This window comes from Mauremys mutica, chromosome 5 (assembly GCF_020497125.1).
Source record: "Mauremys mutica isolate MM-2020 ecotype Southern chromosome 5, ASM2049712v1, whole genome shotgun sequence".
Lineage (NCBI taxonomy): Eukaryota > Metazoa > Chordata > Testudines > Geoemydidae > Mauremys > Mauremys mutica.
The window spans coordinates 94,260,152-94,270,994 of record NC_059076.1 but is presented as its reverse complement, the minus strand read 5'-3'; the positions used below and the strand labels follow the sequence as shown (position 1 = coordinate 94,270,994).

General features: G+C 45.2%; 1 protein-coding gene across 4 annotated transcripts in view; it reads left to right on the top strand.

The window, feature by feature from the left end:
* The first annotated feature begins 703 nt into the window (after positions 1–703).
* DCUN1D4 (defective in cullin neddylation 1 domain containing 4) overlaps positions 704–10,843 on the top strand; it is a 63,982-nt gene continuing 53,842 nt past the window's right edge. Inside the window, exon 1 of one of the 4 annotated variants that reach the window (XM_045018588.1) lies at positions 704–824. In XM_045018588.1, coding sequence (XP_044874523.1) covers positions 800–824 — 25 coding nt within the window. In that variant the 5' untranslated portion in view covers positions 704–799. The remainder of the gene's footprint in view (positions 825–10,843) is intronic. The other 3 variants (XM_045018590.1, XM_045018593.1, XM_045018589.1) reach the window with 3 other exon arrangements.

Sequence of the window (10,843 nt, the reverse complement as noted above, 5' to 3'; positions counted from 1 at the left end):
CACGTCCTGTTTGCTCCTGACAACTGATCAAGTCAGCAAAAAAAAACAGGACAAATGCCTCTTTTTGGAAAAAAAGTCGGGATGGCCGGGACAGGACTTAAAAAGGGGCTGTCTCGGCTCCCAGCCAAAATGGAACATATGGTCATCACCCTGGCTAGTTCTGCTTCCCCAGCCCATTCTCTGCTTCTGCGGTGGAAGCCTGTTCTTCCCCTTGCAGCCTTTCCCTGGGCTGCTGCACGGAGGTCAGCTCTCAACAGCCTCTCGCAGGCCAACTCTGCGCAGCTCCCTGCTGGACCAGCCTAGGGGTGAACCACGGCCAGCGCCACTTCCGCTGCGCTGCGCCACCTCACCCAGCCTCCCTGACCCAACCCCATTCACTGCGAGCCGCTGGTCCGGTCTCTGCTCTCCTTAACCAATGACAACAGGCCGTGGGCGTGGTCCATAGCCTCTAGGACCAATCAGATTCACGGGAGACACAAAGTAGTGTTCTTTGCACGCGCTTTCAGAGCCAGAAATAATTGACTTAGGCAAAGCCCAATCACTATGGCGGGGAGGCGGAACTCGTTGAGAACTATAACCAATAGGACGGTGGAGGTACCCGTATCGGGTCGTGTGGGCCCGGTAGAGGGGGAATGACAGGCGTGTGGCCTAATGGCGCAGTGAGGCAGGCGTTAGCGCAAGCCAGCCCGAGCCAATGGCGTGCGTGTGTGGGCGGGGCAGGAGGCCCCGTGCCCGGGCTCTGTGATTGGGAGATAGAGACAGAGAGAGCCCGGCCGGGCAGTGTGTGCGCTGCACGAAAATGCACTCGGATGCTGCCGCTGTCAGTGAGTAGCGGCCGGGCAGGCTGCGGGGGTCTCTGCCCGCGGGGCTCGGAGGGGGGTGGGTCGCGCAGCCCGTCCTGGGGGCGCTGCCTGGGGCCCGAGGGGGGGGAGGAGCCCGCGGGACGGGGGCAGCGTGGGGCCTTTTTGGGGCATTTGCGGGGGCATCTGACGGGAGCCCCGTGAGGGCGCCCCGCACCTGAGAGCCGCGGCGGGGCCGGCTGGGGAAGGTCGGGGGGACCCCGCAAGTGCCGGGGGCGGCGGGCAGGCCGGTGCCGGTGCCGGCTCTGCGGCATCGGAAATTCTGCCGGGGAGCAGTTTGTGCCACTACCCCGGGCGCTGACCGAGGCTGTGACGCAGTTTCTCCAACCTTGCCCAGGAGCCCCGCGTCCGGCCCGGGCCCCGCAGGGTCCCACTCGGGGGCCGGGCGTGCTGGGAGGGGGGATCCCGCCCGGGCGCCGCCTTACGGCTCGTTCCACCGGCGGTAATTTAACGGGTTCAGTGTCAGCCCGGTGCGGGAGAAACGGGCTGTGAAGGGGAACGAGCCCGGTGCATTGTGGGGGCGGGAGTCTATCCTGCTGCACAGCGCGGTTGGGCTCAGCGCCGGGGGGGACTACAACTCCCAGGGTGCACCGCGCCCCAACTCTCCCCTGTTTGGGTAACTGCAAGTTGCTGCCCGATGCTCTGGGGCCCGCCCGGGGGCCCCGCAGTGGGGGTCGGCCTAGGTACCTTGCGGGGGGAGCGCGGGCAGGGACGTGCTCTTCACACCGGCGTGGGAGTCTGAGAGACGAGTCTGGAGCCGTCCCAGAAATAGCTCTCTTGGGGTGGGGAGCAGGAGGGGAGGCTGGGCAGCGTGCTGCCCATTGCGGGAAGGGGGAGCACCCCCACTGATTGGGCTTTGTCTCTGGGGTACGATGCCCTCCGGGGGAGGGTGCAGGGGTCCTGAGCACAGGCAAGGTTTTGTTTTAGGAACAGGTTGCCTGCTGAGGTGCAGGGAGGCAGGGATGCTGAGCACAGATAAGAATGTGCTTCAGGAACTTGTTCCACCTCTAAAGAGTGGAAAGGAGGCTACAGTCCCAAGCACAAGATCGTCTCAGTAACATGAGGTTGCTGCCTGTCTCTGATGGGTAAAGAGACACAGCACTGAGAACAAACACTTATTTATCTCATGGCAAAGGCTGATCATCACTATTTCTTCATATGTTCTTTCTTCTTTTGGGTGATCTCCGCAAGTCTGAAAATAGCTATTAGAAGAGAAACAGTGTACATCTTGTCAAGTATCAGAGGGCTAGCCGTGTTAGTCTGGATCTGTAAAAAGCAACAGAGTGTCCTGTGGCACCTTGTAGACTAACAGATGTATTGGAGCATAAGCTTTCGTGGGTAAATACCCACTTCGTCAGATGCATGTACATCTTGGATTTTTTTGATCCCATCTTCTACCTTTGAAAAATTAGAGGTTGGAGAAAAAGGGCCTGGCATAGGCACATAGTGTATATTTAACCATATAGGATTGGGTCATTGCTCTAGCAAGTCTGATTATTATTAATTTGTATTGTCATAGCTTCTGGGAGCTGGTAACCAGCACTTGTTGCTTCAAAGGAATGTAAAAATATACCATCCCAAAATTTACATAGCTAATGGCATAGTAAAATGTACATTGGTAAATAAAATTCTCTTGAGCCCTACAGTGCACAGTTTATACCTTGAAGCTTGAGGTTACACTCACCCTGTTTTAATATATATAATTCCATATATTTATCATAATAATATAGACAAATAGTAGGATAATTTCCGCCCAAACACATTCTCTGCAATACAGATATGGGCACATAAACATGTGTATCATGTTCTATTCAATGTTTTCAGAAGTTATTACTAAGAAAAAATAAAGGTGCAAACCCTTACTCTGAAGATGTGTTAGCTGGATCTGATAGACACTTCCCTCTGCTCCCTCATTTGGGACATTATAGGTTATCCAGTGCCCACTTGGGTCTTTTTTTTATTTCTCAGTAGGAAAGTTTGAGAGTACTGTTTCAGGTTTTCCAGCTGTCACTGGCCTCGGGTTCTCCCCGTCTTTCTCTTCCACAGTGTGCATTGAAATGCAACTGTCCTTGACAGTTCTGTGGATTCTCTTCTCTCCTCTCCTCTCCTTTTTTTTTTTAAACCCACTTTCATAAAATCATTTGGGTATAAGAAATCTCTATGCCAACTAATCAAGCCTTGCAAAACTTTTCTTCTCAAGTGTGAGTAACTCATTTTCAGTATAGATTTAAAAAATAACTTTTTTTTATAATTGGTATTATGGTTTGAGTAAGTAGATGTCCTGGGCTGGTAAGCTTTTATGGTAATTTTGCAAGACTTAATCCTTTGATTTGTCTTCCCTCTTCCACCTAATCAGGAAGGGCTTAATTATTTCTCAAGCATCTCTGATATTTTCAAGACTACAGAAGATATTAAACTCTTTAGTGATGGCCATTCTTTAACTCTTTGGCAATTTATAACCTTGCATGTCTACTTACATATAAATATTTTCCTAAATTAACACACTTTGTTGTCTCTAGTTTATACTTCTATTCTCGTTGATTAAAGTGGATGATTGAGATGAGAATTAACTGTTCTCTTAATAGCATACCTGTACATATATTGATATGAGTCTAGAACAAGACTAAGATGAGACATGAACAATCCTCATTCTTGCATTCTTTCCTCAGAGCTTTGATTTTGCTAAACTCCGTTGTTGCTCTCAGGTGATATGAACTCTGTCAATCCAGTTTCTAACTCGTCTCCATTTTTTTTCAATCCTTCTTTGAGGATGACTACTTGCTTTGAAACATTAACTAAAAGATGTGAGGTATGCTTGCCCACCTCATCCCCAGAACAAACATGTCATCTCAAGATTTCTTACTAGTTCAGTGAGTATAACTGGAAATCACTTCTGTCTTCTGTATTATAAGGCCACATGATGAGTTTATTAATGGTAAGTGGAGTGGCTTTTTCTCCTCATCACCTGTCTCCATTCTTTCAAACTGAGGAGTGTTGGATGTGTGTGATTCTAACACTTTAGTGTGGTGTGTTCCTGTTTGTGATCTTCTCTGACATTTTCATCTAGAGGTACCAATTCTCTATTTCCCTCCCTTTTTTGTCCCTCTCTGGCTTTGGGGACATTGAAAGAAAAAGATTTTTCTTGTTCTTCCTCTTTGGTCCTGTTTGAATTCTTATTTCTCTGTCTTAGGGGAAGACTCCCTTAGATACTGTGTCTCCTATGCTTTTCTAAAGGCACTGGGTTACAGCTGGCTATAAGGCTGGTGATTTTGCAAGAGTTTTGTGCTTGAGGCGGAAAGAAAGACGTACTGGAGGACCCACGACAATATGCAACCCTATATCCATTGTAAATACTTGAGCACTCAACACTACCACTGGTTCAGTCTGCCTATATAGTGATAACTAAAACTAACAAAAACTGTAAACAAAATGCATCTGGTGGGGTGAAAAATCTTTTTTTGTAGTTATGGAGAGGCTTATGTATTCAAACAGTTTCTACAGTTTTTTACCCGTCTATTTACATTCCTATATCATCTTTTATAATTTGAACCTGAAATTATGCCTTAAATGCTAAATAAAGGGAATTCTGCATCATAATAAGATCAGAAGATCATTTGCAAATTATGCACTCTTGTTTATGACCAGTTTTCCAGTGGAGATGGTAATTGCCACTTGAGTTCTATATTGCTTTATCATTAATGAGTTACAACTGCTAATACTTCTTCAGTCTAGGAAGGAGTCTCTGGATATTCAGCTAAGTAACGTGTCACACACAACCAACTGGAACATTGTTTGAGCCAAATTGGATGGTAGAAATAGACCTTATTTTTTCCCCCAGGTGCCCATTGTTGGCACTGATTTTTACTAAACCATGGCCAACATTTTTACCCCTCTTTACATTTTGTTAAGATTATTTCAGTTAGGAATGTATACAGCCATTTTCATATTTAATGTGTGTGCAAGGCATGGCATATTGCAAAAACTCATCCAGTATTAGGCCTTGCCTACACATAATCTATTTTAATTAAATCAGTGAACCCCTGTGGTGACCCTCTTTATTTTGATTGAAGAGTGAATTATTTTGCATCAGCTCAAACCTGTTCTTAATTAATTTAAGATAAACTGAAAAGTTTGGTTTAAACTAAATAACTGTCCACATAGCCTTTTGTATTGGTTTAATTAAGGTGTGATGTCAAAATTAATTTTATGTTTAAAGTAGTGCAATGCTGTAGGTAGGCCAGCTGTTACTGTTAACATTTGTCAGCTATCTAGTGGAATAGGATTTTCTCCATAGAAAAAAGTTGTTGTTTTTTTTTTACCTTGCCCTTGTATGCAACATGCAGATTGAAATAAGTAATCTTGGAATCCTGAGTTGTAGGTGACCTGTGAAACTGATTAGCAACACTTCACACTATAGCTGAGTTTAAAAATAACATATTATGCTTTTAATCTGGTGTAAATTAGTGCATCAAATGACTCGCCTCACTGAATCAAATTTTGGTTCTTTTCTCTGCTTTTTAATGTTAACATGTATGGCTGTATCTTTAAAACATACCAGAACAAAATTTAGTAGGATTCTTCCGAAAAAAGAAACCCTAATCTTCATCTTTTTGTTTTCTGCCTTTGGTTATGAATATAAGGTTTCAGAGCTGTGCATTTTGGAAATTGTGGGTTTTAGGCCTTGTTGAAAATCTTGGTGCATTTCAGATCTGGGTTTTCATTTTAAAGTGTCTTCACAAGGTAAACTGAGACACTGTTATGAGTCTGTAGACAGACCTAGGTCCTTCTCATTGCTGAAACTTAACTATTTTTAAAACTGATTCCAGTTAATGTGGTTTGCCTGAGTGAAGAGAGGTAATTTTTTTTTTTTTTAAGTAGCTTTGTTAGATAGGCTGGTATGAAATTTTGTAGTTTGGAATTTTTGTAAATAATTCTGTTTCTTCACTGTGCAGTCATACTCTTTTTAAACTAGGTTCAGGGAATAAAATTTTGAGCATACTCCCTCTCTTCCCTACCTTCCTCTTTTTCTTTTCCTCAGGGGATGTTAGGTTCAAAGTCAAATTATTATAATCTAACTGCTGAACAATGTACTCGGTACATCCAGCAATTGGATTATTTTACTGTATCCCAGTGTTTCATAGTACACTATTGCCGATACATCTGTGTTTTGGTCTGGTCTACGCTACAGAGCTAGGTCGATGCAAGGCAGCTTATGTCAACCTAACTCTGTAAGCATCTACACTAAAATGTCGCTCCCGCTGATGTAACTTGGTCGCTATGCTGGCTTAACAGTGCTTAGGACAATGCAGTAGGCACTGCATTATATACTTGACTTTAGTAGCCTTCAGGAGGTGTCCCATAACACCCCACCATGACCGCTCCGGTCACCATTTTGAACTCTGCTGGCTGGATGCTAGGTACACAGATACATGCCCCTCTCCTTCTAAAGCCCCTCAAATTTTTGAAATTCTATTTCCTGTTTGCTTGGTGTGGAGAGCTCACCTAACAACTGCCTAGCTGACCATGCTGGCTCCATGCTGCAGACTCACTACTGCCTGGTGTACACAGGAAATGGTGGCTCTCTTGGGTCTGTTGAGATAAGAGGCTGTGCAGGCACAGCTCTGCTCCAGCCAGAGAAATGTGGATATCTATGAGCAGATTGCTCGAGGTATGGGGGAAAAAGGGCTACAAGAGGGACCTGCATCACCTGCAACAATGCTGTGTGAAACCGAAGGAGCTGCGGCAGGAGTTCCAGAAGGCAAGCGAGGCTAATAGTTGCTTTGGTGTGAGCCACAGACATGCCACTTTTACAAAGAGCTGCATGCCATCCTTGCCAGAGACTCCATTACGATCCCCAAGAGCTTTATGGATACTTCAGGAGAGATGGAATCACAGCCCTTGGAGTGAACAGCAAGGAGGAAGTGTTGGATGAGAAGGGGGGGGGGATTATGGGGGACAGGCGACAAGGGGATCCAGTGGTGCAGCGAGTCAGGCCTTTTTTTTTTTTTTGACTCCAGAGCAGTCCCTACAGTCCAGCCTGAGTGAGCTTGATCCAGGGGAAGGAACCTCTGGTAAGTATGCAGTTTGCTTTGGTATTGCAGGGACACATCTGTTCATTTACTCTTTTTTAAATCATGTTAGAAGAGGTAGAGAAATAACCCATAGAGACAGAGTCACTATCTGCTTCTCATTTCCATGTAGGGTTAGGCAGAGGGGGCCCTGCAGAACAGTTTGTTTCTGTGCACCGGGATGTCCCGTGAATCCTCCAAAGAAATCTTGAGGAAACTTTCCTGAAGGTAGTCTGCAATCCTCTAGGGAGGGCTGCCTTATTTCTTCTGCAGCCGTAGGACACTTTCCCACGCCACTTTGCAATTACTTCTGCAGGCACCATTGTAGCACACAGGGCTAGCAGCATATGGGCCCGGTCTGCAGCCGAAGACATGCAGGACCTATTCCCTTTCACCCTCGGTTACCCTCAGGAGTGAGATATCAGCTAAAATCACTACTGCTTGTGGAAAATGGTGTCAGTATTCAGTTCATTTTCCTTATCCGCATATACTGATGCCTGTGTGTTTCCTTCTCCCCTCCCCTCCATCCTGTATTGTCCCAATTTGCTCCCTTCCCGCTGGGCTGTACTCAATATGGCTGGGACTGCCACCGTGCTGTGTGAATCCCAAAGAGAAGTGAGAATGTAGTGTTTGTAACTTGTGTGGATCAAGGGGAGTGACTTCAGTATACCAGGTTTGCATTTATCTTGTGAATACACTCACGGTAGTACCTCTGTGCATTGTATCTTTTGCAGCTGGAAATGTGGCCTTGAGATCTTTCCATCCACACTAGTGGAGTGGCTCAGCCAGATGAGACGGAGAAGGAAGAGGATGAAGGATGACACGTTCCAAAAGATCCTGCAAGCCTCTGGTGCTTCGGATACCGAGCACAAGGCTTGGAGAATCCCCTAGCAGAATGAATGGACAGGGATAGTACGAAGAATAGAAAAGCACAGGAAAAGGAGAGAGACATCTAGCAGGAGATGCTAGCACTTTTCAAGTAGCAAACAAACATGCTGGAGGCTCTTGTTGACCTTCAGGTTCAACAGACCCGTGCTCTCCTCCCTCTGCAACCCATAGAGAACTGCATTCTGGGACCTACCTGTGCACCCCCACATTCCACATGGTGTCTGGGGCTGCTTCAACTATCCTTACCACTCCACTCTGGGGGAGAGTACAGGCAATCACAGCCGCCCATACACTGAGCTGTGAGAGAGACGGTCGATGTATGTGTTGTGAAATGGAAATGACTGTTCTTTCCCTGTATTTATAAAGTTTCGTTCAGTTATAAATATGTCTGTTTGCATGAGTTTGGAATAAGTCTATTTATGGAAATGTAATTAATCTTTATTAGTTCACAACATATGCTGTTTGGAGCTGACATCATTCACAGATAATAGCAATAGGTGCATTTGCAGTGTTCTAGTACTACACACGCAACACTTCTTACAAGGTTCATACCGAGGTGCAAAAAAAAGAAAAGGCCGGGCAGAGCACACTACAGCAACACACATTACTGTTGCTCACTATTAAAAAGGTCTTTCAAAGCCTCCCTGTTGAGTTCTTCTTATAGGCCTGGTATATGGTTGCTCAAAATCAACAGAAACTTTTCCCCCTTTGCTCTATAGATATTGTGAAGCACACAACAGGCAGCTATAACCACTGGGATATTTTTTTGACTGAGGTCTAATCTCGGGAGTAGACAGCAACAGTGGCCTTTCAAGTGGCCTAAGGCACATTCAACTGTCATTCTGCACCTGCTGAGCTTGTAGTTGAAGTGCTCCTTGCTGCTATTGAGATGGCCAGTTTGCAGCTTCATGAGCCATGGGAGTAAGGGGTAGGCTGAGTCTCCTAAGATCACTATTGGTATTTCAACATCCCTAATGTAATCCTCGAGTCTGGAAAGAAAGTCCCTGCTTGCAGCTTTCTGAACAGGCCTGTGTTCTTAAAGATGCGTGCGTCAAGCACCGTCCCTGACTATCCCTTGTTGATGTCAGTAAAATGTCCCTAGTGATCCACCTGTGCTTGCAGTATCACAGAGAAGTAGCCCTTTCTATTTATGTACTCAGTGGAAAGGTGGTCTGGTGCCAAAATAAGGATATGTGTGCCATCTATCACCTCACTGCAGTTGGCGAACCTCATTGCTGCAAAGCCATCCACTATATCAGCACATTGCCCAGAGACACAGTCCTTCATAGTAGGATGCGATAAATAGCCCTGCACACTTACATCATAGCAACTCCCATGGTAGATTTCCCAACTCCAAATTGATTCCTGACCGGTAACAATCTGGTGTTGCAAGTCTTCCACACGCTGATTGCCACTCACTTTTGCACTGTCAGTGCAGATCTCATTTTGGTGTCACTGCTCCAGAGGACTGAGGCAAGCTCTGCACACACTTCTGGGAATGACATGCATCCAACGAAGTGGGTATTCACCCACGAAAGCTCATGCTCCCATACGTCTGTTAGTCTATAAGGTGCCACAGGACTCTTTGCTGCACTTCCAGGAATGTGGCCTTGCCCATCCAAATGTTCTGCAGCTACTGCTCATCATCCCATACCCACATAATGATGCAATCCTACCAATCAGTGCTTGTTTCTCAGGCCCAGAACCGGCACTCCACCATCTGCAGCTGCTCCATGAATGCCAACAACAATCTTGAATTGTTTCTTTCTATGTCCCACAGCAGGCTAGCCACCAAGGAATTGTCATGTTCCCCACTGCTCCTCTGGTGGCTCTGCAAATACTGCAGGATCAGGCGCATCGTGCTCGCAATGCTCATCACAGTAGTGCAGAGCTGTGCAGGATCCATGCTTCACACAAAGATGGTGGATGTGTGGGTTTGCGGGGCTTTTGAAAAGAGATGCAACACTTCATGGGGTGCAGATAAAATTATGGGATGGTGAAAAACTGAACCATGGCACATTAAAATCATGTCCCCAGTCACCCCTTTGCTGCTTGTTCGCTCCATGAAGCATTGCAAACCATTCCCCAAACACCCAGCACTAGATGGTGTCAAGTTGCACAGTGGGATAGATACCCACGGTGCACTGTTCTCTGCATAGATGCAAATGCTAGTAGTGAGGATGTGCACCACCAACACAAGGAGCATAGTGTGGACGTGCAAAAGCCATTTAATTACCGTGGTGACTGTATGTCGACTTAACTTAGGTTGACTTAATTTTGTAAAGTAGACTTGCCCTCAGTAATAGAAAATAATTAGAGATGGCTCTGATCTAGATTTTAAATAAGAGTACACATGGAGGGGAAAATAAACAAAACAACCACATATGGGGATATTAGTTGGATACTTAACTTTTCAATATGCAGATTAACTGCCATATCTACTGTTTATATCAGTTTAATGAAATACTTTAGACTCAATGGGTATGAATGAGAGAGAGTTCATGTAGATTCTTCCACACACCCAGATAAGCATTCCAAAATTTTAAGGGAGGTCTTACTTGTTTTTCAGTTACTAATCTCTTTAAATACCAGGGTTAATTGATAGTGAATCAATACTGTGTGCAATAGTTATGGTTCTATTTTTAGCTTCAATTATGAGATTTTAGTTACTCAGTTTTGCAAACTAATTAGTTTAGCCTTAAATTTTCTACTGTGTTCAAACCCTGAGGTGACTTTTTTTTTTTTTTTTTGTGGAAAGCCCAAGCGAAATAAATCCGTTTGTAGTTCTTGCAAGTGCGTGTGGGTAATACTCTTGGCTGTATGTTCTAATTCAGTTTGCACTCGGGTAGCTCAACAACAACCAAAGGTAGGTTAGATTTCTAATGAGAACTGAAACACAAGCCAAGTTTGAAGAAAATTGGTTCAGTTTTAATTTTGAACACTTAAAATTGGAAATTTCACAAATGCACAGTAGAATTACTATGTTTTAAAATCCATTCAGCCTTTTGGGTTGGTTTTTACGCATTG